The sequence below is a fragment of the Sceloporus occidentalis genome, unplaced genomic scaffold (genome assembly GCF_023333645.1).
Source record: "Sceloporus occidentalis isolate IW3139 unplaced genomic scaffold, rSceOcc1.0.p SCAF_14, whole genome shotgun sequence".
Lineage (NCBI taxonomy): Eukaryota > Metazoa > Chordata > Lepidosauria > Squamata > Phrynosomatidae > Sceloporus > Sceloporus occidentalis.
This window is the reverse complement of record NW_028316994.1, coordinates 7,042,786-7,070,373: the sequence shown is the minus strand read 5'-3', so window position 1 is coordinate 7,070,373 and position 27,588 is coordinate 7,042,786. Positions and strand designations below refer to the sequence as shown.

Sequence of the window (27,588 nt, the reverse complement as noted above, 5' to 3'; positions counted from 1 at the left end):
TCTCATTAATTACCACTCTCCTCAGGCTACATTATTTGCTTACAGGGGAGGGTGATTCATCTCAACTACCTTGGCAGCCAAGCTTCCAACAGGTGCTTTTGCAAATAACCCCTGGGCTTCCTGGATTAGCCAGTTGCACATTGCCTCTCCACCTGGCAACCGGTGCAGAAAGGGGAGCAGCAAGAAAAGATCCAACAAGTCTATTAGGAAAAAGAGAGAGTGAGAAGAAAATTGGACCCTGATAGCTTGGCTTGCGCCTGATGCCGGCACTAGATCTTATGGCTTTTTTTCCATCAGCGAGGACAAGAAAACCGGTGAAGTGAAAGAGGATACATAGCCGGAACTCCTGAACAAGGAGGGAGGTGAACAAAAAAGTAAGAATGAGGAATGCACACTGGAGAGGACAGAGGGAATGAAGTGTCCTAGAGTCTGCAGGAAAAGCTGTGGTACCTAATGCTTACAGTGGGAGGACAAAAGGCAGTGTTCCCATCAAATAACTGGTGTCCCCTCTTTTCATGATGGTGAAAAAGCTTCAAGCTGGGGAGGGGTCCAGATGAGAGGAGTGGGTGGGGTTGGTAGCTTGGGTTCTTTGAGAAGGGAGATTGGAGATCTACAGACCTAAAAAGAATGATGAGTAAGGGGAATATACACCAATGAAGTAGACGTGATAGGTAAAAGAGAGAAAAGGCTGTACAAAAGAGGAAACTTGTGACAGTGCCTTAAGTAACCATGAAAGACACTGGTGGCTACTACTACTATTTCTGTTTGAGTGCCCTGGATTAGTAAAGCTGTGGATTTCCACAGTGGGTCTCAAAATATGGGGTGGAACCCCTGAGGGACACGGGAGGAGGAAGAGAGAGACAAGGAGGGTGCTTGGAGCCTCTGCCTGAGGAAGAGGAGGAAAGGAGAGTTGTTTCCTTATAAAATGTGAAAATATGAATATACATGAATGTGTGAACAAAAAATGCACACTAAACCAGCAAAATATTGTTATGCATATACTACGTCAGGTGGGGGGATACAATGTCCACATGTAGATGTAAAGGGGGTCACAAGGTCAAAAAGTTTGAGAACCCCTGGATTAGTACATTAGTAGAATCCCCCTCCCCTTTAAAACAAAATGAAAATAACTTCTGTGCCTCTTAACAAGATGCAGAAATCCCAGGAGGAAGCAGTCCATTTTCCCCACTGCAGCATCTAGGGTTGTTGAAGTGAAAATTGGAAAGAGCTCCTGTACCTTGCATGATGGTCTAGAAAAGGGAATTTCTGCAGACGGTGGTTCTCATGCTGCCAGGTAACATGCAACACCTGCTGAAATCTCCTCTTCTACACAACTATTTAAAAGGCAGGAGCTCTCACCAGTTTTCAATTTAGCAGCCCTAGTTGCATCTTATTCTTGTCATAGACCTTTAAAACCATTTGTTCCCTAAATGGGGATGAAGGAGGATGGCCATAGGGGACAAGACCGGATTATCAGTGATTCAGCAGGTACAATTGCTCCAGGCTTCTCACTGGGCCCATTGCTAAAGGAAACATACGTCACTTGTTTCCCCAGAATCTCCCAGTGTTTCTGTTCTTCAAATGACACAGTCAAACTTCAGGGGACCAGGTGATTTATCTTACTGAAGCTACAGAGACAGAAGTGGGTTCACACATGACAATTTGGTGGGTACTGTCTCATACCCTCCAACAGTTTGGCAAGGACTCAAGTGATTAATCCTCTGGCAGCTCACTTTTTCAGCTGCTTTTTTAAAATGTCCTAATTTCTCTCCTCCACACACACCTTTGTCCTCCACTTACTTCAAGTGCTACAAACTGAGTTTAAAGTGCAAAAATAGTTCGTACTCAGCATGGGGAGAGGAGAGGGCAGAATTTTACTCAGGCCTCTTATATGTTTTTTCTCATTAATAAGTTTTGCCATCTTGTCCACACTCTGATGTTCTTTGGTTGCCTGTGTCCTGGATTTCATATGTGAAATGTTGGAGAGTGTGCTGTCTATTGCTCTCTATATCTCATTTATTCACTTCTTTCATGCCATATACAGAAAGAGCTGCAGTTTTTGGGATATTGTTCCTTAGCCCCAACTACTCCACTTGCACCTTAGTCCTTTAAAAGTGTGGTTAGAAGGAGGAAGTAAAGATGTTTAGAAACAAGGTAGCAAAAACTATATTGGGATATGTTGCTGGATGCCTTGCAGTAGCTCAGCAACAACATTTCTGTCCCTCTTTCTCTTTTCCGGTTGTTTAAACAAAGGAAATGGAGGAGAAACTAGGGTCTTATTCACACACTATGTGATTATTATTCCATTTGAACTGCCAAGTGGATTCCATCCTACAAGATCCTAAAATATGTAGTTTGGTGAGACACTAGAGCTCTCTAAGAATTCTAAACAAACCTGCCTACACTGCAAATCCCATGACAAAATTGAAAATATCACTATAATTGTATAGTGTAAATAGGCCCTGGGTGTGGATTTTTATATGGAAAAGATTAGGAAGACCTCATTTCATATACTGGGGAGGAAATAACCCTCCCAGGATGAGCATGTACTAAAAAAAAATACCCTTTACCTTTCTTTAATTCTAAATGTATGCCTTTCCCAGCACAACATTACACAAGCATGCAACAAATGTGTCTCCAGCTGGTAGATCTTAGGGATCTGAGAATCTGTTCAAAAACAAAAACAAAATAAATCCCACAAATTAGCCCATCCCTATATTAGATTGTTCTAATGCTGGTTTAGAAAAAAAAGTTATCTTGATTCCAAATTCCTGATTTAATCAGGGCATCTGAAAGGTCACAAAACACTGTGTAAGTTTGTGAGTGCTCCAAAACTCTTCATCAGCCAGATTGTTAATTCAAAACTGAGATGGTGATGCAGAGTGGCTGATGTTTTAGCCATAGTATCTGTGCATTCCACACTTAAACATCAGACACTCATCTATGTGCCTATGATGAAGAGCTCTGAAGGACTCAAAAGGATGCACAATCTTTAGTGACCTCTCACGTGACCTAATTATTTATTTCAGACTCTTTATTAAGATAATAAATAATAAGATAATAGGTCCTAATAAAATCCATTGCCTTCCTACCGAACCTTTTGCCCAGATCTTTCCTTTTTTCATTACCCTGCCCACCAACCCAAGAGGGTCCCTGCTTCTCAAAGCCCTTCTTCCTCCTGGTTTTTGTGCAGCCCTCTAGTGCGCAACCATAAAGTTGAAGTACTAAAAGTAAAAGAAGGCTGGGTGTGTAATCTTATCTGTGTGAGTTTTCTGTGAGGCAGGCAGCCTACTTGGCATGCTGGGGTTGGAGAACAACTGAACGGGAGTGGCTGTTTCTCAAGGAAGTAGTGAGGTTGTTTAGTAGACCATCACAGTCTTGTAAAATCCTATTTCCTTGATTCTCATGGAGAGATAAACCCAAGAAGGAAAAAAGAGAAAATAATCCAACAAATTATTTTTCCTCTCTTGTACACTTTAGGAAAGGTGATCAGAAACAAAAGGTGATGCCTCTGCAACCAAAGAGATGCATTTCTAGGTGCGAACGCTCACCCTCTCTACAGATGACTCCTTGCTAATGATCATTCCCCCACAAAGCTGATTAATCTGGCAGGGGTTGATAGGAGAGATCATCTAACTGTGGATATGTTCATTTCAGAAACTGGCTCATGTTTGAACGGGTGAGAATTACAAAGCTGATTGACACAGAAAGCAAGAGGATATTTCCACCAGGTGCTTAAAGCTGACCGGCGAAGAAGAGTAGACAATCTGAGGCTGCTACTTGGATAAAAGAGTCTAGAAATGCTCTGAAGATAGTCATAGACAAAGAACAAAAAGACTCCACTGTCATTGGCAGAGAACTATGGGAATTTGCAATTTTGGAACGGTCCGTGTTCTGTGTTACCAGAAAGATGATAGATTTGTTGACTTTAGTGGAGAGCTTTCCATTGTTCATTCACTGAAGACACTAATATAAACACAGAGCACTTCCCATTTATTTCTTAAGTGAAGATACTAAATATTGTATACGTTAACTGGTCAAGAATGCTGATAATTTGGGTCTCCTGACTACCAGCCAAAGACTACCCTTTCTTCAAGCTAACAACTGGGCCCAGGAAAGACACTGCTAGAAAATCTTTGTGTTTCTGATATATTTTTACTTGTGATGATCATCTCTTTTATGTCTTGGATAATACTTGGCCGTCAAAGCACAGAGCTTGGTTATCTTGATGAACTGCTGGGAAGGCCCTTTTGGCTTTCTGGATCTGCCTGATATTTCTTTACATACGTAAACAGTTATCAGACACTGGAGATATAGATGGATGGGTCAAAGAAGGAATTCCTGCTCTTATGGTATCGCTTTATATAGAAAAAATGATATTGTGTTGATTTCTGCCCTGTTTTATTGAGTCAACATGAGAAATGGGGAAATTTCTGCTTTAGGGTGCTCTCTTCTAATCACCACTGAAATCATCTTATTTTCACAGCTGCAGATCCCTCAGCCCACACAAGTATTGAAAGTGTGCCGTTTTCCATCCTTCCTTTAGACTTTGCCTACTAAGTGCTCACTCTAAGAGAATTTAGGAGCTCCCCTGCAAATCTAGCTCATGTGAAACTACCCAGAATCTAGTTAGGTGTAAAAGAAGTAAGAAAAACCAAGTATAAGAGATCTGTGTGACTCTCTCCCTCAAACTTTGGGTTTTGATTCTATTGTCTCCATCCGTAGGCAAGAAGAGAAGCCACAGGTGCAGAGGCTGGCTTTCAAACAGAAGTTTATAAGCAGCTGTAATAAAGTTCAGGGTAGTTTTAAATTGGAGATTGAGAGGATGTTCAAGTGACAGTCAGTTAATCCACCAGCTCCAGCACTGCTGCAGATAAATAGAAACTGTATTTATTTGAGATATTTGTTTTAAATGTTAGGAGCCCTTGCTCCCACCCTACTTTTGGAGAGTGTGTGCTACTAAGAGACAGGGGTAACATAGCTGAATCCGTTTGTATATACATTTTACACACAGGATTAAAAGTGATTGTTTAAGGATCATACTGGAGTATGAACTATGGGATGACCTATTTTAAAAGCTGAAATTGAGGATCTCAAAGGGCCTAGGGCTGCTTTAGAAAAAATAAAGAAAATAGAGCTGTATAATGATGTATATTCCTGACTGAGACAATAGGTTTATAAAGTGTTAATAAGAGTACCATACATTGAAATGTTATGTCAACATTAGATGATTTGGAGAAAGTACTGTGTACTGTGCCCCATCACTGTGCTCAGCATTAGAGTGCTCCAGTGTGACATAAGACATTTGAGGAAAGGATCTAAAAGGTGTTTGTGATGGGAAGGGGAAGGCTAAGCCCTAGCATATCATTTATGGTGCCAGTCTTTGAACTGGACCCCTGTGGCTGTTCCCAGGCAAGCATTCTGATCTGTAGCAATTGAAAAGTGACCACCACACACATATATATCCATGCTCTGAACAAATTACAGGGTAATAATTTTGCATGTCAAGAGGACTGGGCTCATTTTCCCCTTAGCTTTTCATTTTTCTGGCCAGTTGGCATTCATAAGTGCTTCTTGAAATCAAGGTGGAAAGCTGGGACAGGAATATAGGCTATTTTATACAAACAGATAACAGTGATTTTCCCCTTCTTAGGCATCAAAAGAAAAATTCAATGGACACACAAAGAAAAATCCTTAATAAAAGTGTTTACTTTTCAGATGTAATATCTCAGAGCTGTGCAGGCCAATAATTCCTCCTGCCTTTCCATTTGCTGGGAGTGGATTAGGTTGAAGGAAAGTACTGTAGTTTTGTTTACAGTGATACTATAAGATTTCATGCCTTTTCCCCAAAGGCCATGGCTGGTTCTCAGGTCCGTTGCCTGGAAAGTGAAGAGCCATATGTGAAAATAACAGAATCAAACCCAGAATTCTATTACAGCGAGGGTCAGCGGCTGGCCCTTGAAGCCTTGCTCTCTGAGGGCGAGGAAGCCTTTAAGGAGCGCCTTGCCCAGGAAAAGCTGCGCCCCTTTCTGTCCGATGCAGAGCTGAAGGAACTGAAGACAGCTGTGAAAGCAGAAGATGGGCAAGTGTCTCGGCCAAATGGATCGGGGAAACGGACTTTTGGAGATGAAGGATCGAGTCTCAGTTACTGGCCGGGACAGTCAGATGAGCCCACTCCAGACCTGGACCTGGGATGGCCAGACAACAGTGCATGGAAAGGGATTACACGAGCTGAAGTCTATACACATCCACCAGGAGAAGGAGAGCCACACATCAAGGAGCTGATCCGCAGGTGTATCCAAGAAGCCAACAAGGTACTGCTGAACGGATCTCTGGGACTTGTTTCTAGTCCTCATGATAGATTTGGAGGAAAAGTGTTAAACTATGTAGCTTAATTTTTACAAGATTCAAATTTGTTAGAGCAGGATTCTTCAATATGGTGCTAGCCAGGTGTGTTGAATGGCAACTGTACAACATCGAACCTCCCCAGCCCAGCATACACACCTGATGGAGAGTTATGGCCACTGTGGTCCAGCACACCTGGAGGGAGTCATGTCCAGGAAGGCTTAAACCCCCCCCCCCCGAATTATGAGTGTTTTGTGTCACGTAATAGTGAGAATAACAAACAATTGGGGGGGGGGGATGAGCATAAAAGGATAGGTGCACATATAGATTTGGTTTCTAATGCATTTTAAGAAAACTCTTAAGGGAAATATAATACGTCTTGTCAAAATTACTTAAAATAACATTTCTCTTTGAACTTATCTAAATACACTTGAGTGGGAGAAGAAATGCTGTCCCTGGCAGTGGCATCCCTAGCATTGGTGTCACCCTGTACAGTAACTCATGGTACACCCTCCCCTTGACCTCCTCCCATTTCACACCATACAGAATCCTTGGAAATGCTTTTTTGCACTAATGTTACTTGTACATCCCAGTTCCCATATACCACTGAATGTAATGCTATAGTTGTGATATAAACAACTAGCAAAATTAAAATTATATCTTCAGATTACAATATCATACAAACAGCCTAAATGCATTTACATATACATAGTGAAGCCTTGGTTAAAATGTGATTTTTTTAAAAAAAAGAAAATCTGATTTTTTTAAAAAAATTCAAAATTTATATATAAAAATATTTTTAAAAATTTAAAAATTAAAAATTTGAAGGGCCTCTCCTTTCTCCTTCTACTGAGTTTCACCCCACTCCCACCATCTCTTAAAGCCTTTTAAAGGGAAACAGATGAATGTGTTTGAGGAGCAGTCGTGTCATTTCCCCCGTAGGGTGTCACCTGGTGCGGTCTGCACCCCCCTAGTGATGCCACTGGTCCCTGGTAGTTTTGTTAAGAAACACTTAATTTCACTTGATAAAGATATATTGAGAACCAGTTCTTCTACAGTAGCTGTCTTTCGTTCTTTTGTGTGTACTCCTCTTTTGCCAAGTGGAGGAAAGCTGAGAACATTCCAGCCCAGATCAACTTCCAGTCTGGAGATTTACGATACTTCCCTAAGTATCATACACCATAATGAAATTTAGTATTTAGGACAGGGTAAAATAGCAACCATGCAGGGTGTCATAGATTTGCAGCAGCTATCAGTACTTTCTCAAATCCAGATTTCCTACTGCTGCTTTCCAGCCAACTCCTCACCCACCCACCCACAGGGGAATGCTCAAGGATTTAGTTCTGATGGCATTTCAAAGCAAACTGTCCTGATTTTCTCCTCCCAAATTAATGTGCAGATCAAAAATAGTGATCCTTCAGATACAGCACTTCTCCAAATTTTCCAGAGCAGCTCTCAGCTCAAAAAAGTATCAAAAGGAATATTAAAATGCATATTTTTAATTGAATACATTTAGAAATGCATACTTTAAAAGATAATTTTTGGAGAGAAAATACTTCAGAAATACTTATCTTGATATGCATTTTCTTGCTATTTTTAAAATCCATTTAAAAAGATTAATATGGAAATAGAAGAGAGCACACCTACAAATACGTACATGTAAAACTGATTTGGATTGGAAACAGATTAATCTCTCCCTTCACTACTGCAGACACATGCTCTTTCTCTGTCTCCCTTCCTAACTCCCACTTGGATAAACCAATTTCGATGCCCTCCAGGTACAAATTTGGCTGGTCAGTCAAGTAAAGAAATCTCATTCAGTTAATCAAACAGAATTTAATAAATCTATTGATTAAATCTAGATGGCTTTCTACATGATTAAAATGATAGTTCACAATAGGAAAGACGTCTTTTTTGTCCTCAAATGGTGCATCCACATTACAGGGTTTGATACCATCTGAGAAGAGGCATTCTCTTCTCTGTAGAAGTAAATGGGAAATGCTTCTCTTAAGATGAGGCCTAATGTCTTCTGTTTTGGAAAGTATTCACATTTGAAAAGTAACTTTTGGACATGCAAAAAAATCTGGAAGGTAGATTATGGGCTCGAATTCTCTCAGTGAATTATATCGGTGCAACTAGATGTTATACCAGCCTTTTATAGACAATGAGCAAAGAGATATCCGATATCTCCTTATGCAATGTGTTGGACATAGCTCAGCTCCCTAACCTATATAGCCGCTAATATCTTGAAGGTTTGCCAGCAGAAGTCAATCATACCATTGTCTTGCTGGCAGCTCTTGTCTTCCCAGACCCTCCATATAATTCAGCTGGTTGAGCTAGTTACATTCCACCAACTTTAATTAGGATTTCAGCCTTGGTTGGGACTTAAAGCTGTTGTGTTTGTCATTTTGTTCAAACAACATGAAAGATGCAAATTAAACAAAAATGTGTGCATACACCTGATTTGCACATTTTCCCAGACTAGATTTGGCAAGCTTCACTGTTGATTTAGGGAAATTTAATGTTTAAAATATGATTTCAAGGCTTTTGCCTAGCTATGTGTGCAGTAAATCAAACTCTGTATTCTCCAGGTGATTGCTGTAGTCATGGATGTTTTCTCGGATCCTGACATCCTTTTGGACCTATATGATGCAGCAGTCAGGCGCCGAGTCCCTGTCTACGTTGTTCTCAGCAGACAACATCTACCATCTTTCCTCACCATGGCTGAGAAAACTTGCCTTAATGTCCGTCACACAGAGGTGAATTGGAGAGGGCTTCTGTTTTCTTAAACAATCCTGTCCCCATGCAAGAGAGGGAGGTGCATCTCAGGCAGTGTGCTTAAAACAAAAAGCTAATCTAGAAAAAATTGGTTGAGTGTTTTTTTTATTAGGACTTCCAGAATTCCCCATTTTGTGACCTTGGGCGCATCATTCTCTCAGCCTAAGAGGAAAGCAATAGCAAATCCCCTCGATATAAATCTTGTCAAGAAAATCCCATGATATCTTTGCCTTAGTGTCACTATAAACTGGAAATTACTTCAAGGCACACAACAAAAAATAGTGGTGGAATTCAAAGATGATAGCCGTCTTCTGTAGAATCAGTACATAGAGAGATCTTGTTGACTAACTGAAAGAAAGAAATTGGCAGCATGAGATTTTATAGAGCTTTCATAGACCTCAGTCTTCTTCCTCAGATGCAGCTCATACTGTCAATTTCTTGCTTTCTGTTAATCTCAAAGGTGCTACAAGATCTCTCTACGTAACAAAAAATAGTGTCAGCCTAGGACAGATGAGAACCAGGTTCACATCTCCACTTGGCTATAGAGCTCACTTTTATAACCTTGGGCTAGTCACTGTTTCTTAAATCTAACCTACTTCATAGGGTGGCTGTGAGAATAAAATAGAAGCATGTTGGACTTATCATGAGACAGCAAAAATTTTATGGTCCCTTCTGTTCTAATCCTTCACCCACCTTTCTAGAACCTGAGAGTCCGAATCATCAATGGCTGTACATTCCAAAGCAGACACCAGAAACAGGTCACAGGGAGCATGAAAGAGAAATTTGTACTGCTTGATGGAGAAGTTGTGATCACTGGCAGCTACAGGTAAGGACAATGTAACATGAATCCTGTTGGATCAGTCCAGAGTCCTGTCTAGTCCAGCCTTCTGTTTCTACCAAGGCCAACCAGCATTAGAGACAAAGAGGAAATTACTTCAGTTGACAGATGGTGGGTTACTTGAAATAATAATAATAATAATAATTATTATTATTATTATTATTATTATTATTATTATTATTTATATACCGCTTTTCCACCGATCAAAGCGGTGTACAGACAATTAAAACCATACAGACATTTCATAAAAGGATAAAATCCCATAATAAAACCATACAATTACAGAACTCTAAGCACAATCATTCGCCTTCAAGGGTAAGCAGGGAATCGATGGCAGCAGGGTAGATAACTTCATTCTTCAGGGGGGAAGGCTTGACAAAAAAAGAAGAGTTTTAAGCTCTTTTAGAATGTTTCTAGGGGGTTGTCAAACGGAGCTCCTCGGGCAGATCATTCCACATCTGTGGGGCCACCACTGAAAAGGCCATCTAGGATGTGGCAACATATTTGGAAGGTGGAATTACCAGTAAGTTCTTCCCAGATGTTCTGAGTGTGCGGGGCGGATCATATGGGGAGATGCGGTCCCTCAAGTAACTCTGGCCCAAGCCATGTAGGGCTTTATAGGTAGTGACCAACACCTTGTATTGCGCTCGGAAGCGAATGGGCAGCCAGTGAAGATCTTTCAAGATACGTGTTATATGGCCAAACGTGGATGCACCAGTGACCAATCTGGCTGCCATATTTTGTACTAACTGAAGCTTCCGGACTTGGTACAAGGGTAGCCCCATGTAGAGCGCATTACAGAAATCTAATCGAGAGGTTACCAGAGCATGTACCACAGTTTCAAGGTCCCTTTGGCCCAGAAAGGGCCGCAGTTGGCGTATCAACCGAAGTTGATAGCAAGCACTTCTGGCCGTCGCATCTACTTGAAATGTCAACTGCAGAGACGAGTCCAGAAGTACTCCTAAACTGCGAACTGCGGAAGTGTGACCCCATTCAGGACAGGTGGATAAGTAAGTAAGGTAACACATTATTTTTTCATTCAGGTTCCACATTTGGAAATGTGGACCACTGGTACAACAGTGGTCCACATTTCTCTGTGATGGATCCCCTTTCTGGACTGGCCCCACATTTTCTAATCCTTGGGCTTCTGTTACTTACTTTGCCCCTTCTTAATCCCTTCCTGCATTGGGCAACTGGCCTCAAGGTGATTCCCTATGTGGACCAGTGGCTGTGTTGTTTTGGTCGCTTCACCATGGTATGCATAACTAGACTCTCCATCAACGTAATAAGAACAGACAGAGAGTTGTAAAAAAGAAGAACAAATAAGTGGAAGTTTATTAAGACACATTTAGATGACACATTAAACCCTAAACAATTCAATCATTCATAGCCCCCAAAACATAGTCAGTTCTTTCCTCTTGCTGACTGTCCTGTCTCTATTACCATCTGTTCTCTGTCTCTGCAAATTTTTCCCTGTCTCTATGCCACCTTTTCCCTATCTACTCTCTGACAGAGACAAGCCTCAGTTTTGTATCATTTCTTCCTTGCAGGCCCTCCTTCACAGCAGTCCCTGAGTTATGACTAGTTTGTCCAAGTCCATCCTTCACACCCTCCCTCTGCTCACTCACTGTTGCATATTTTACATAGCATTCTCTTTGGGGCAGTGACCTAGCTTTATAAGGCATAATGTATATTCATGGTACATAGCAAAAAGACTAAGGCCAGGAGCAGATGGAGGGGGAAAATTTGTTAATCTTGAGGTTTCCCGATTTGCAGGGAGAACCCACTGACCACACCAGTGATTCCCAAAACAGCATGATAACTGATGTGCAATCCACATTGCCCCCTTCCATTGCAAGGAACGACCCACCAAAATGGAGCTATCACAGCTACAAGCTGTGCTGCGCCATCATTTCTTCCCTGTTCCATTGCAAATGCATGTACACAAGCTCACAGATGCTCTGCTAGCAGTTGCTGATCACTTCCTTGTTCCATCCAGCCACTGACCCATTGGATGCACCACAAAACCAGCCACTCAATTGCACAACTGATTGACTGCCAATATGGCACATCAGTGTGCCCAGTGACACAACGGCACACCATGATTATGGTGCTCCCCCATAGATGCCCCCTTTCTCCCCCATTCCCACATGGCCTTCTGTTAGACTGGGCAGTTTGTTAATGTTTTTATTAAAACCATTGTGTTGGTGGTAACTTGACATGTTTGTTTTGATTGCGCTCCATGGGATTTGCAGTGGGTCAGTGGTGCAGCTGTGTGATTGATTCACAGGGAGGTGACAAAAAAAAAATTATGGCCAGCAATGGTGCTGGCAGCTTGCCCAGGAGCTATATTCCTAACTGCTTCTGCACTGGTGCAAAGTCTGCATGTGAGTGTGATGGTTCACACTTTGTGGCTAGGAGTGGAGTGTTATTTGCTTCAGTGTTAAGCCCTGAAATGTGTCTTGGGTCTGTTTTCCTCCTGTTTTGGCCACGTGTGTAGTCTGAACAGGTCAGTTTTGAAATGGGTCAGAGCCATTTCTTTAATATATGCGGTCAACCTCTCAGCTATCTGAAATCCTAGCTCCACTTTCCCAATCACAAGGTAATTTCCATTTTGCATGGACTACTTGCCAAGGACAGTGTCAGCATAACAGCATACTTTGGTTTGTACAATTCATTAGTCTTGTCCACTGTGTCTTGTTCAAGGGTGCCAGGTCCCAAATCCTGGTTTAGGTATGAAGTGTCGAAGGACTTCCCCTATTTTATTTGGGAGCGATTGCACTTCGTTCTATTTCTTTCCTATACACTCTGCTCCCGATCTACCTGCTTGCCTGCCCTCTATAATTACTGACAGTTATGACTGCTGGGTTCGATGGAAGACTAGTCACCACCTTTTGTTGAGGCAAAGTCTCTGTGTCTTTAACGAGACGCATGACAGGCAAGAATACCAGAAGCGATGCTTTTGACAGCGCACTGCTGGGAAAGGCTGTCTCTCTGTCATTTCATCCTGTTGTATGCATGCTAGATGTGTTAAAGAGCTTCTGTGCAAAAAAGAAAAAAGATGTCCAAGACTGGATTCTGTGTCTTTTCATTAGGCAGCCTTTCCAGGAGTTAATGCAAGATTTTAGGACAAGAAATAACAATCCCTGAATCCTCCCATTATTTTAAAACATGCCCTATGATTTGCTGTTTACTATGGTGTGTGTTGGATTATGACTGTGGAGACTTTGGTTTGATTGCTGCTTGGCCATGAAATCCACTGGGTTACCTTGGGCAAGTCACATGTTCTCAGCCTCAGAGAAAGGTAATGGCAAACCTCCTCTGGACAAATCTTGCCAAGAAAAACCCATGATAGGTTCTCCTTAGGCTCAAGTCAGAAACAACTTGAAAGCACACAACAACAAATGCAAACTAGTTTATTTTTTCATGGAATCAGAAAGAAGGACTTTGATGGTTTAATTCTCTGTTGCCAGCAGGAAAAGCCTATGAGGTTCTGTATAGGATGGTGCTGATATGTAACGATTCTGGCAATGAGTTTAGGTGTTTGATTTGGCAGACCTTCTTGTAAACTGGATCCAGCAACCATTACTACATTTAGAACTTGGAAAAAATCCTTTTTGGGACTACAATTCTTTGCTGGCTGGGGGATTGTGGAAATTGTAGTTTGAACTTTGACTAAAATATTAAGAAGTTAACTCATCTGGAGTTCACATAACTTTATCATTCAGGGCATAAACACTCCTTCAGTTTCAGCAGGCACTGGTTCATCTCCTGGTTTCCTCCGTATACTACTCTGCTCCATACCACAGATACCACTAATATATCTGAATCAGCTAGGAGTTGAGACTCTATACTTAATTTTCCTAACGATAACACTAAAAGTATTCTTCTGTCTCCCTTTCTCCCCAATTTGGAAGGCCCAAAGTTTTACTCATCTTTTGTGTATGGCAATGCCACCACACTTCTGTTGTTCTTCCTTCCTTCTATGACATGGCTGAAATGATATCACTGCCTGTTTTGTCAAGCAGCTTAAAATGGAAATCCTCAATGGAATCTGCCAATGAGCTTTTGACATCCATTGTGATCTCACTGCAAAAGCATTCACTGCACATAGGTTCTGAGAGGCTGGAGGCTCATTTGGTCACCTGAGTGATTAAAGTTACAAGATTGAAGGTGCCTATCTGTAACACGCGCTTAGGAGACAACAGAAACAAGAACTGGGCTCCTTTTGGAATTCGGTATCCCAAATCGACCAGCTCTGCGTTACTGGAGCCCAAGACAACCTTGTTCGCATTGACTCTCTGAGAAGTCTGTGTCGATCTGTTCTGAAGCTTTGGGGCATCCGGTATCTCCCCCTGGACGCTAGCCATGTTTGAGAACTTTTAGAAGAATTTATATTTCTGGAACTGAAGAATCCAGGTTTTAACATTTTGTTTCTGCAAAGCTGTCTCCTGGGAGCCACCGATTAAGCTGACGTGTTGCCTGGCTCACTTCTACAGCCAAGTATCCTCTGTCTCTTTGAAGGACTTATAACTGCAAGAGAGGATAGACTTACCAAATGTAAGAAAGCTACTTTTGTATGATTAAAGCTGGGTGCTGTTACAGTAACAACAAGAGTTACAAGAAACCCCATTTCACCTGTTAAGAGAAAAAGTTTGGGAATCCAACGTTTTGGGAAGGAAGGTTCTAACATTCAGAAAACCCTTTTTTGGTTCTGGAGCAGGAAACCAAAGCAATCTATTTTAATTCAGAACTATAAAAGCGATGTTGCTCCAGTTCTGAAGTCTCTGATTCTACAACAATCCAAGTAAAAAGGTTGTGGAAATTGAAAGATACCCTCTTCCCAAATTAATAATATATCATCTGGCAAAGAGGATTGTAGGTGGCTGCAGATTTCTACATTTCCATACCCATTCAATTCAGTTTCAGAAGAAGAAAGAACAGGCACTTTGTCTCCACTACGTAATGACACATCTTTTGTGCCTAGGACTTGTATGTCTTCTGGTCTGTGTGTTGCCCCCTGTTTTTGCCAAGGATTGCTACTTTTGTGAAATCACCAACTCAGTTAAATGTCCCAGTACCAAGATGAGTTGTGTAGAAGATGAAGACTGCTTTGTGGGTGAAGGAGTTGCCTTGGGGGTATCAAAGATTCAAAACAAGGGCTGCACCCGCGCCATCAACTGTGGCAAAGAGCAGCCTGTGACCCACATGGGGGTCACCTACAGCTTGGTTACCGAATGCTGTAATGGAGAACTGTGCAATGCATCTCAGCTCTTAACAGAACCTTCCCTCTTCCTGCAGCTTGCTCTCATCAGCATACTTCTGCTGGGCTTCATTTGATTTAGTAAGAGTCACCAAAAATAAAGTCCTTGACATTTTTCTTTAAATGTTGAATCCTTGTGCTTGTGGTGTGATGATGTGTTTCAGTCCAGAAATGACAGTCTTTGTCATCAGGTGAAATAGGGACAGGTAAATAGTCTGCCCCCTCAGGATTCACCAGATGACCCCTTCTTCATGATATAATTGCTTGGTAGCCTTACAGCCTTCATATATATCTAGTCTCACTGTAAAAGATTTAAGATCTACTCCCAAAGCCTAGTTATTGGGAATATGAATATGCTAAAATATTTGGTCTCATCCATTTACATTTAGCTCTGCCCATCTGTAGAATGTGCCCCCAAGAACATTTACAAAATTGACTTGGACATTCAGGCTAAAAATTGTTCTGCACTCTTCACATAAAAAAATAGCTACGTGTATCTTGTAGCTTCCTAATTCTTTTCACAATTGAAGAGGAGAAGGCTGATGAAGATAATAGTTAAAAAATAATTCCATAGCATTCTTTAAGGATAAAAAGAGCCCAGGGATACTCCTGTTAACAGCACAATTCATCCTGAGCATGTAGATCACATGTTTATGGCTAGGTCTTCTGCGTCCATTAAGACATTACAGTTTGTTCCCTTGCGACAGATTGCTGTGTGGAACGATGCCACCTCTACTGTCTCCCAAGTTCAGGCACAATTTCTCCTTGTCGCTTTTGGATGGCAATGAATCATACAACCCTTTAATAATCTTAAACTGGCTTCTAAGGGTTTGGCCTGTGAGTTTCTGCCTTTGTTCTACCAGCTGGTCATTTGCTACTTTGAGTTCAAATTGTGGTCTGAACATCATTGTCCAAACTCTTGTGTTGGTGAGGATCTGATTAACTTTCCCCAAACACACACATACTTTTTTTTCTTTTTTGCAATTTATTAAGGCAAAAAATTCCCCTACCTCTCCCAAAAGTCCTGGACTTATAAGAATATTTGCAGTTCAAATTTGTACATGGTATTTTTGAACAGGAAACAGAATTTTCTGCAGAGTAATATTTTCTGACTATTTTCTGTGCAAAAATACCACATGCGAATTTTGTACACAATAAGTTCTGAATTGGGAGCAGTCCACAAAAACGCCTCATATTTGGAAGAAAATTGCTAAAATTACTCATTGCTTCCCTTGAGAAAGAAATGAAGGAAGAATTTCATCCCTACTGTTCCCTGATGCTTTACATTGAACATGGTAAGGGTGAAACTACAATTTTCTGTATGTCAGTCAGGTACTCTAGCATTGAGATCTGATTCTTCCCTTTTATATTCATGAACTCTGTTTGCTGGTGAGATACAGAAGCATTTGGAAAAAAGTTTTTTGTTTTTTAAGAAATGTATGGAAACATGAGGTCATGGTGACCATCTATTAAGAGACCTTTTGACTCAAACAAATTATACACATACAAATACAGTCGTCTCTCCTAACTTGCAGATCTGAGATCTGAACCCTTGAATATCCGCGGAGGGACGACCCCTGCTATCTTCAAGGGTGGGCGCACCCCATTCAAGCCTATGGGGCTTGAATATGCGTGAGCCTCCATTTTCACGGAGGTGGGTGTGTCCGGAACGGATCCCTGCAAAAATGGAGGGACAACTATAAATATACATACACACCCACGCACATATATTTGTTGCTGTGTATCTTCAAATTGTTTATGATTTATAGTGATTCAAAGGCAAACCTATGTCAGGGTTTTCTTGGCATGATTTGTTCAGAGGTGGGTTGCCTTTGTCTTCCTCTGAGGATGAGAGAGTGTGACTTGCTCAGGGTCATCCAGTGGGTTTTCATGACTAAACGGATTCAAACCATGTTCTCCAGAGTCATAGTCCAATATTCAAATCACTATCTCACATTGGCTAGATATATGCATACACACACACACACATATATATAAAAGTGATATTTTAGCTATGAATTCTGGTGTTGATATAGAGCTCAACAACATGACCCTTATGATTCATTTTAACTGCACAATTCTGTGATTAACCCAGATCTAAAATAAAATCTTTTAGAATCTGGAAAATGTAGCTGAATAAAATAATTCCTGCAAGCCTGCTAGCATGACTGTTCAAGTTAGCATTGATAACATGATGATAGATTTTCATTATTTTACATTTGTCTCTAGGGGCACAATTATTTTTATTTCTGGAGCAAGATTTCTCTCTAGATGTATACAAAACAGATGTATACAAACCTGAGTTCTCTAGATGCATAATGCAAAGCACCCAAAATCACCAGTGCAGCTCTCACAGTGGGACAACAGTTAAAATATCTGCTCAGTTTGTTCATACAGTTTCTGAGATAAGCAGTCTGTTAAATTCAAGCACTACATATCAGATTTGTATTGTTCCCTTCATAAAATACAGCTTAGGATCCAGACTACTGGCAGCTTCTCCCCTTCTTCAAGAGACAGGGATAGCTCTACCATTCAGCAGAGATAGAGCTGTATGCACCACATAGCCTTCTGTGTGTCCCTTAAACTTTCCTGCCATGCACTGATGTGGTGAAGGATGCGGTCCTGTTTCCATTGTGCAGGATGACCAAATGTCATAACTGCAGAGGAGATGGCACCACGAAATGTAGGACATTCAAGAAACAATTAGAATCCTACCTAATAAAAGCTACAAACACTCATATAAATATGAATTCATGCTTCTTGGTGATGCTCAAAATGGAGGACATTTTGAAATTCCTCCTGGGTAAAAAGTTGAAATATAGCACATGTCCTGGAAAAGGAGGATGCCTGGCCAATCTGCCAGTCTGGAAATAAGGTGCACCTGCCAATCTGGTCAGTTTATGGGCAGAATATCAAGCAGAAGTGTGAGAGGCATCATCTTGCCCTTTGACAAGCAAAGTGTTTTGTGCCAGTATTGTCAAGAGAGTCAGGAGCAAGCCAGCTGCAGGACTTTGTTTAAACCCCTGATAGGGAATTGCATATAAGCCTACATTATCAGCTTCTTTGTGAAGTCTGAGTAGCATTCAGAAGGCAACACAAGCAGCACTTCAGTATGACATCTGCAGTAAACTACACAGTAAGGCACTTGTAATCATAGTCTACCAGCCCTTTCTGAAGAAGGCAGTCTGCTACTAAAGAAGAGGGTTGAAAGCAAAGATGTTGCAGGTGGGAGGGATACATTTCTCTGTTGCAGAAAAATCCAAGGCATTTCAGGTGAATTTGGAAGCAGGAAAATGAGTAAGGAATTAATCAGTGTCTCTTACCCATTACTGCTGTTCCTTGGTCAACTTTTTTTCCAAATGGCTGCTAGGCTACCATTCCATATCGGTTTGTGTCACATGCAGTTTGGCTCTGAGAAAGCAGTCTATTCCATATATTATATTAAATCATAGTTTGTCCTAACCACAGATCAATCCATAGTTTGATCTTCCAAATGCTCTACTGCTGCCATAGCACTTACATTTTTTCCTGCTTTTCTGTTTACTCACCACTACTATTTCAATGATGTACTGGTTTCTGGATAAATTGGCTGTAACTATGGGCTGCCAATTCCACTAATTTTGATTTCTGATTTGGGTTTGCTGCCCTTGGAGGACTAATTGCAAACCATGGTTTGTCAACCTGAGAGCATGACAAACCATAATTAAGCTTCCTTAATAATGACGTCTTTGGTGGGATGTCTTTGTCAAATTACAGCAAAGGACAGCATGGAGTATTGCAAATGGAAAGTGAGACCACAATTCAGAATGCATTGTGGAGCTACTATATATATTGCAGATATATATATTGAAACTGGCAAAGCTACCTGCTGGTTGTTCCTGAGAAATATGTTTTTAAACAGAACACCTCTTTTCCTCCTAAGAAAATGTACCTATATCCAAGGAAGTTCTATCAGTCTACAAACACAAAGTAAGTCCTGTGAGGAACAGTTAAAAGAGATGGCTATGTTCATCCTGCCAGGAAGGGGAAACTATTTTATTTTTGTCTTTGAACAGCTGTCATAGAGAAGATGAAGTAGGGTTGGTTCTCAGTTGCTCTAGAGGGCAGGACTAGAGCTGTGTGGAAATGCAAGGAAACAAGTTAAACATTAGGAGAAACTTTCTAATGGTACAAGCTGTTCAGCAGAGGAATATCCTATTGCAGGAGGTGGCAGGCTCTCCTTTTTATGGATGTATTTAAGCAGAGACTAAATGATGACTCTCAGGAATAAAGTGGTTACATCCTGCATCATCCTGTCCTGATCACAAGATTGGACTACATGGCCTCTTAAGGTCCAAAACACGCTGCAGAAATAATCCAATTTAAGACTGCTTTAACTGCCCTGGTCCAATGCTAGGGAATTCTGGGAACTGTAGTTTGGTGAGACATCTGCAGCCTTATCACTTTATTAAACAAACCCAGCAGGCAAACAAAAAGACACATTTTTCTCCCTCCACATGACTCTTGTTCTCTTTAATTTGTAAAAGCGTGGGACAGCAATGTAAAAGTATCATTTTTGCCAAATAGATTTCAGTTTAGCAAATGAGACACTTTTATGACCCTCTCCCAGAATTTTACAATCGGAAGACGAAAGAGGGAGGAAAAAAACACGTCTTTTCATTTTCCTGCCGGGTTTGTTTAATAATGCACTAAAGCTCTTAGCCTTCTCTGTCAGAGAGCTCAGGTGCCACAATAAACCACAATTCCGGAAATTCCCTAGCACTGAGCGAGGGCAATTAAAGTAATGTCAAACTGGATTATTTCTGCAGTGTGTTTTGGACCTAAGTCATTCCAACTCCAAATATTGTATGAATTGGACCAGAGTCACCACATTAAAAGCATAATCAAGAAGAACAACAATAAAACAGTTCCTGTCCTGTTGTTTCATAAGCTCACCACTAACACTTCCACTTTTATTTTTGTGAACTCCAACTTCCTGAGTCCCTAGTCAGCATAACCACTGACCATGCTGCCTGGGAGATTCTGGGAGTTGTCTAAATAAGTAATTTTCCAAGCTCTGAACCAAACCATTCTGTGCTATAACTACAGAACGAACAGGGGGCTGGGTTTTGGAACTGCATGAGGAAACATTGCATACTAAGCCTACCTTTTGGAGAAACACTGAAGATGTTTGAGGATAGATGAGAAAGAGAATTAGTGACTCAGAAAAGGTGCAGAATCCTCATTGCATGGGCAGGTTAACAATGGGGTGAATCAGCCATTAAGCCAGATGTTTGGTTTAATTAATCCTCTGGAAAATGGCAAGACATGTCTTGCCCCTAGGAAGCCCATCAACATCACATAAAGGCAACTGAGCTAAGGTATACTTCCTCTGAACGTGGTGTTCATGCTGGCTGATAATTTCTAAGACATAAAGTCCAAAAAGAGTATCATTTCCAAACTCTAGGGGAAGGGCAGGAATTGTGTATCCCTTCCAATATTGTTGGATGGCATCTCCCAACAGTCTAGGTTAGTAGGGTTCATAATGTTAGTGAAGCTTCCTTCCTTTGAGGGGGGGGGAAGCTTCACTAATTAACTATGCATTATTTTGTTCTATCCTGAGTATACTGCTCAGGAATTTCACAGGGAGTTCAAGTATTATGCCAACCATTGTCTCCTTGCTATATATATATATAAAATCTCTTTTTTGCTGGTTTTAGGGTCCTTTCAATTTGTTCTAAAGAAGTATTAGGTCTTCAGATATAGCTCTTTGAATGTTGTTGGTTGTTGTTGCCTCCACATCCACTCATTCCATGTGTTTCTGGGTCTCTTCATAGCTGTTTCTTGGGCCGTGTTCCCACTGGCTTATAACACGGATAAGGATGCGAATCATGGGTGCATCGTTCCCATTTGAGCGTGCATTCTTCCTTTCCCGGGGGGAAAAGCGCCTAAGCGACTGATTGGCTGTGACGTCAAGCACTTAAGTGCTTGATTGACAGCTGCTTTATAAAAAGAGGTTCCGGAAGGGCAATGGGAATGGGAAGCAAAATAACCCGCTTCAAATTACCACAGGGAAAATACCAATGGGAACAAAAACAGGGATAAAAAAAACCCAGGTCTGTTTGCACCCGTTTTTAATGGGAACGATGGGTCAGATTCGATTACGACTCGGGAAAAAAAATCCGAGTCAGAATCGCAGTGAAATACATCGCTTTATATGCCCAGTGGGAATGGGGCCTTGGATATGCACTAGGGCACTTCCAAAGGTTTTTAAAAGCAGGGTGTGATTTGCTGTGGTAGTTCTGTGGTTTGAAGAGCAAATGTTCTCTTTGTTTTGTTTTTGTTAAGAGTTACAGAGTTCGAGTGCAAAATTGCCATTTTACTACAACATTAAAAAAATCAGAAAGAGGTGGAAAAGGGAAGAATGCTCTTTTGTTCTGGTATGTGTCAGAATTGAAAAAGGCCCATTCAAGGATGACTGGGCTCAACAAGTCTACCTAAAAATGTCAAGAATTTTTATTGTACCTGCATATTCACAGACTTCCCTGCTCCTCCATCTCTTTCTTGAAATATCCTGGGTTTCCCTTTCAATTTGTGTCCTTTCTCCTCACTCTTCCTCTGATCATTATCACATACAGTATAATGCAACATTTCAGAAACTGATTTTTACCTATTTCCACTCAAGCATAAATTATTCAGGAATCATAGAATCATACTTAGTTATTGTGCTCAAATGGTTTATCAAAATGCACTAGAATCCATTTGTTTTTTGAGCTAACATCCCTCTTTCCTTTGCCTGACCTCCATTGAATCTATATCCTGGAAATAATAGCTGTGTTTACTTGGCAGAGATATTTATTAGTTCTGAGACAGTCAAAACACATAGGCAAGTACCAATTCTTCATTTTGGGTTAAACAAATAAAGCCACCTGGGGAGTGACAATAAAAAGCTTCGAGCAGCACCCTGGACTTCACTGCAAATATATGGAAACCAGCTAAATGTCATTTGGATATCAGAAATAAAATTAGTTTGTACAAGAACAAAACCTGTCATTTCCAGATATTCCTTACCCATTTGGAAGACGGCAGAACAAAATGTGCAGCTGGTGCTTGGGGTTATCAGAAAATAATCCAGGGCAACCGAATTATTGTTCGGATATTTTGAAAAGTGACAAATATCACAACCTTCCAACACATTTGCCCTATCTGAAGGATAGGGAATCCTTGTCTCCTCTTTTTCTCTCCATACTGCTTGTAGATTTTTCTGCTAGAGTAAAAGTGGCTAGATTGTTTGACAGAAACATAGGAAACACCTGTTTCAAAAATTCCCTATGCAGCCCAAGAGTTTGCTTCTCAGACTATCTCACAGCATTGTTATGAGGGATAGGAGGTATGGTCCAGCATACTTTGAAAGGCTGGCTGCAGTTGCTGATGCTCACCCTACAGTAATAATAATAATAATAATAATAATAATAATAATAATAATAATATGGTTTATTTATATACCGCTATTCCAAGGATCATAGCGGTGAACAACAATAATACAACAGTTAAAACATCATAAATCACAAATTACAGCAATAATACAACAGTTAAAACATCTTAGGTCACAAATTACAACCCCCCTGTACAAACATCATATGCTATAAAACAATTAAGAATACATGAAAACACCCCCATACAAATAGCAGGGGGGGGAAAAAAAAGTTCCACCCGGTGGCGTGGGGGGTGTGGCAGCGTCCCTCAGGAGGCCAGGGAGCTGGCTTTTCAGGAGGGGCCTCTCTCACTGACCCCTCCCCCCTGGTAAAACGCCGCCGCAGCGGCACGACAGTCCTCCGCAGTTCTGGGGAGCTTCTTCCCCGGTGACATGGGGGGGGGGGAGCGGCAGAAGTAGTCCTCCACCAGCTCTCCCAGCTCCTTCCCCGGTGGCGTGGGGGGCGTGGGGGTATTATGAGAAAATTAGTTGTCTTCATACATTTCAGCACATCTGAGATGGAATGAGAAGATGATGGCAGCTCTCCTCACTATTAATATAAGCCAACTCTGCCATGTATCGCTATCCCCCCCTCCCCATCCAACTAGTTATTTGCTGTATAATTTGATTCCTATACTGAAACAGGAATTTCAAAATTTAAAAGCCTTCACTATAAAGATAAATTCCCAGCATGCAGAAATCTAGGGCCAAACTAGATGTTTACTTGCCAAGAAAACCCCGGGATAGGGTCGCCTGAAGTCAGACGCAATTTGTAGGCACACAATAACATCCATAGTCCCCGACAATGGGTTTTCCTTATAGACGTTTGCCTCAGCAGTCAGATTCCCAAATTAAGCCCATGTTTATCTTCTGATGACTAATCACATACACACTCCCCAACATACACCAGAATGCAAGATAGATGACAGCGCATGCTAGGAAAAACAGACATCTTTCACCACATGTGCTTATTGTCTAATTTGAGTGATGAGGCAACTTTTAAACGTGGCCCCGCGCCACTTTCAACTTGCTGCATGAAGCACTGTAATATTATGATTCATACTACTTTCTCTAAGGGACTTTTAGTATGCTACATTCTCATATACCATATATACTCCACTGTAAGTCGACTTCATGTATATACTTGCTAGAATTTTGCGAGTTCGTTGGCATCATTTTCCTTTGCATCATCCTTTACATCCTTCCGTACATGCCACTATGTTTTACCCTTGACTTATCCACAGGGCATATCAAAATAAATAATTTTGGCCCCAAAATCTGCCCTTGACTTGTACACAAGGCTGACCTATAGTCAAATATATATATTTTCAAGCTGTGGAAGATAGCAATGAGGGATAATCTACTCTTGTTTGCCCTTACCAAGCTTCTTATCCAGGAGCAAATGGCCATACTGGCTGGGGGATTATGGAAGTTGTACTCCCTAGCTCTGAATCTTCTGTTCTCCTCAACAGCTTCACATGGACTGATGCCCGCCTGAACCGTCATCTTGTCACACGGCTTACAGGAGAAGTGACAGAAGCCTTTGATCGGGAATTTCGAACCTTGTATGCAGCCTCTTGCCCTCTGCCAGCCCTGGAAATGCCACCTAGACCTCAACTTGCATCCACAACTCCATTGCCGATCACCAATGGCCCAGATGCAGCTCCATTTGTCAGCGTCCTGGATGGGGTACAGTTGTCCAACCGTATTGCAGAGCGGCGCTCCGTGGCCCCTCAACCAGTGGCTAAAAGCCGTGCCGGTGAGTGGGAACTAGTATTAGCCTCACCAGCTACAGCCGAAGACCCCATGCTACCTGCCCCATCTCCCGAGGTGTCTATCCGAAACCGCCTTGCAGCATGGCGTGGCAAGGATCTTTCTGGAGGGGGATTGCAGGGCTCGCCTGATGGACACAGCGCTCTTAGTGATATTCTCAGGAACGTCCAGCGGACTCGGCTCTCGGCAGCCAAGACCACAGGGGCCCGTGCTAGCAAGTCACTGTGGGACCTCAGCCGCTTCAGTCAGCTCTCTGGCTCCAGCACAACAGGATGGGGAAGGAATGGGGTGGACTCAGCCGAAGATGCTAAGGTAAGCATCACTCACCTTTACCAACTCAAAGCCCTGGTTCGTTTTACAGAATTCAACCTTCTTTTTCCCCAGGATGTTCTGCTCAAGTTGACAAGACAATCTTCAGCACCTTGTCCCTGCAGAGCTTAGAAATAATGTTCCTTTCTCAACTACATTTCCTAGAATCCCACAGACAGAATGGCCATTGGTCCCTAGATAAATAACTTGATAAAGACAGAGGCAGCTGCTTTGCTACTAACTTTCACCCAGAGCTGGAAAACATTATTTTTTTTAGTATAGGTCCCTGAATCACCCAGCCAGAATGCTGGTCAGTGATGTCTTGGGAGTGCGGTATAGTCCAAAACTTAATATTCTTGGTTCTTGTCTCTCTCTTTGCAAACCAGAGGAGAGGTGGTATAGTGAACTAGATGGAAGAGTTAGAACAGAGGGTTGTTGTGTGCCTTCAGGTCATCTACAACTTATGGTGACCCTAAAGTGAACATATCATGGGGTTTTCTTGGCAACATTTGTTCAGAGGTGGTTTGCCATTGCCTTCCCCTGAAGCCAAGACAGTATGACTTTCCCAGGGTCACCAAGAGGGCTGAGAAGTAATTCAAACCTTGATCTCCTCAAGTTCTAGTCCAAAACTCAAACCACAACACCACACTGGCTCTATTCCAATAATATTTAGAGGGCCACAACTTGCCACTGAACCAGCATGGTGTAGTGGTTTTAGCACTGAGCTACAACTCTCAAAATAAAATTTGATTCTCCAGTCCACCATAGAAATCCACTGGGTGATCATTCATACACTCTCACCCCCAGAAAACCTTGTGATAAGGTTGTCATAAGTCAGATATAACATGAAGGCACACAAAAACAAACTTGCCACTGCTCTCTAACACTAGGTATCATACCTTCCATAGACCAAAGGGTTTTCCTTTGGTATATCCCAGTACATGTCTGAAGGGAGAAGCACATTTTACACCTGATAGCAGATGTTTGTATTAAGGGCTAATACTAGTGGGCTCATATTGTCTTGCACCTATATATGATATCTCTTGATGGCTGGTCATTTGTGTTGGAGAAATAACAGAAAGAAAGAAAAAACAAGAAAACCTTGTGTCTCTGCAAATTTGACACTGGAAACAGACAACTGGTTTGCTTACTCATAAGTAAGGGCCCCAGTCTGCAGTATTCAGAGACAAGCTGGCAAGCCTACTTAAAAGCAGACTGACTTGAGGAAATGCCTGTGCTTCAGATTTGAAACAATGGACTATAGCAAATCAGGGCTTACAACAGTACCTAAGCTTGCTGTGCCAAGCAGTGAACCCAGGGCTGGATTCATACAAGCTAAGGTTCTAAATCAGGGTAGAAATCATGCAGCATTCCATGTACTGGTGGACTGCAACTCCCAGCACTTTTCACCATGCTCTATGAGGTAAAGTCCAGTAACTTCTGGACAGGTGCAGACAGGTGCATGAATCCCACTCTTTGATGTAAACCAAGCATACACTTTCCAACTGTCCCAATGTGGCAGGGACAGTCCCAATAAATCCTTGTCATCCCATTTTTTCAGTTGTTCTAAAATATCCTAGTTTCTCTCTTCTCCTTCTGCTTTTCCTGTTCATGCTTTGCTCACTTCAGTTGCTGCAAACTGAGTTCCAAGTGCAAAAGTAGTTTGTACTTAGGTAACTCTACTGGGGTGAAAGGACAGGAGGGGGCAGGGTTTTGCCCTTCTTCCCTGTAGACTGAGGCAAAAGCAAACTGCTGCATGCTCTCCTAGCCTATGCCTTTCTCATTAATGACTTTTGCCATCTTGACCACACCCTGATGTTGTTTGGCCCTATGTTCTGATTTTTATCTATTATATGTAGTTGGGGATGTATGAACCATTCCATGTTTTAACTGTGCCATAGCACTAACCACTAAATTATTATTCTAACAGTTGAAGGGGAAACCTGAGATTTTGTTTTATAAATTGTATTTACCAGGTCCTTTGAAATCTAGGTCACTAAACTTTAGCTTACTTAGCTTGTGCATAAATCCAGCAGAAGGCAGTCCATAGCTCTTCAAAACTGGGACAAAAGTCAGTACAAGACAAGGCGACAATGAAGTTAGCCACAGCTGAAATCCACTTCAACCTGCAGGCTGCTTTACTTAAAAAAATGCAGAGTCCTGTTTCCCCAGCTTCCTTGGGATGTCAATTGGCTCCTTTCTCACGTGTAATTTTTATGACTTTTTAAAAACTGTCTGCCCATCTTCAAACTGCTGTCAAAACCTGGTCAGTGACACCCTTCCAAAAAGAGGAGGGTTTGTGGCAGGACTTGATACAGCTGCCATGCCCCAATTTTAGCTCCTTCTGTAAATCAGCATTTACTGTGCAAAGCTAACAAAAAGAGAGGGGCATCTGGTAGAGAGAAGCAGTAGGTGGGAGGGAAAACTAACCCTCTCCTACGCAACCTCCCCCCCACCGCCAGTCTTTTCTTTCTGTTATTTTGCCAGCTGTGCTCTAAGACCAAAAATAAGCTCAACAAGAGGGAAGGGAATAACTGCTGAGGAAAGGAATGGGTTATGGGGGAAGGCTTAAGCTACTTCTTCTGTAGCTACCACCTTTGATCTGCCAGTATTCCATACATCATATCCCATTCCAGGTTTGAGTTACTTGGAAAACACACAATTGTTGTAAGGTACCATACAATCCTACCATCACAACTTTCCCTCCAGAAGAGGTCTTCTCCATACATCCCTCCCTTCCTCTCTTTCTTGCACACATCCACACACCTCAATTTATAGTCACCGAAAGGTGCACAAAACACTTTCCTCAGAGATATTTGAGTTCCTCCC

The 27,588-nt window shown here is 41.7% G+C and overlaps 3 protein-coding genes across 3 annotated transcripts in view; 2 read left to right on the top strand and 1 right to left on the bottom strand.

Moving 5' to 3' along the window:
* The first annotated feature begins 246 nt into the window (after positions 1-246).
* Positions 247-27,588, top strand: part of LOC149303708 (scaffolding CK1 anchoring protein E-like) — a 31,082-nt gene continuing 3,740 nt past the window's right edge. Inside the window, exons 1-5 of the mRNA XM_089480333.1 lie at positions 247-374; positions 3,481-6,314; positions 8,937-9,104; positions 9,825-9,949; positions 24,150-24,762. Coding sequence (XP_089336459.1) covers positions 5,856-6,314; positions 8,937-9,104; positions 9,825-9,949; positions 24,150-24,762 — 1,365 coding nt within the window. The 5' untranslated portion in view covers positions 247-374; positions 3,481-5,855. The remainder of the gene's footprint in view (positions 375-3,480; positions 6,315-8,936; positions 9,105-9,824; positions 9,950-24,149; positions 24,763-27,588) is intronic.
* Positions 14,927-15,301, top strand: LOC149303709 (sperm acrosome membrane-associated protein 4-like). The gene has a single exon (XM_089479654.1). It carries the CDS (start codon positions 14,927-14,929, stop codon positions 15,299-15,301), a length of 375 nt encoding a protein of 124 aa, XP_089335780.1.
* Positions 23,137-27,588, bottom strand: part of LOC149303707 (uncharacterized) — a 29,219-nt gene continuing 24,767 nt past the window's right edge. The window contains exon 8 of the transcript XR_016271968.1: positions 23,137-23,190. The gene's annotated coding sequence lies outside the window, so the exon portion shown is untranslated. The remainder of the gene's footprint in view (positions 23,191-27,588) is intronic.

What these genes read in the sequence shown, in the direction of transcription:
- LOC149303709 (XM_089479654.1), top strand. Translation starts at nt 14,927, where the DNA reads ATGACACATCTTTTGTGCCTAGGACTTGTATGTCTTCTGGTCTGTGTG.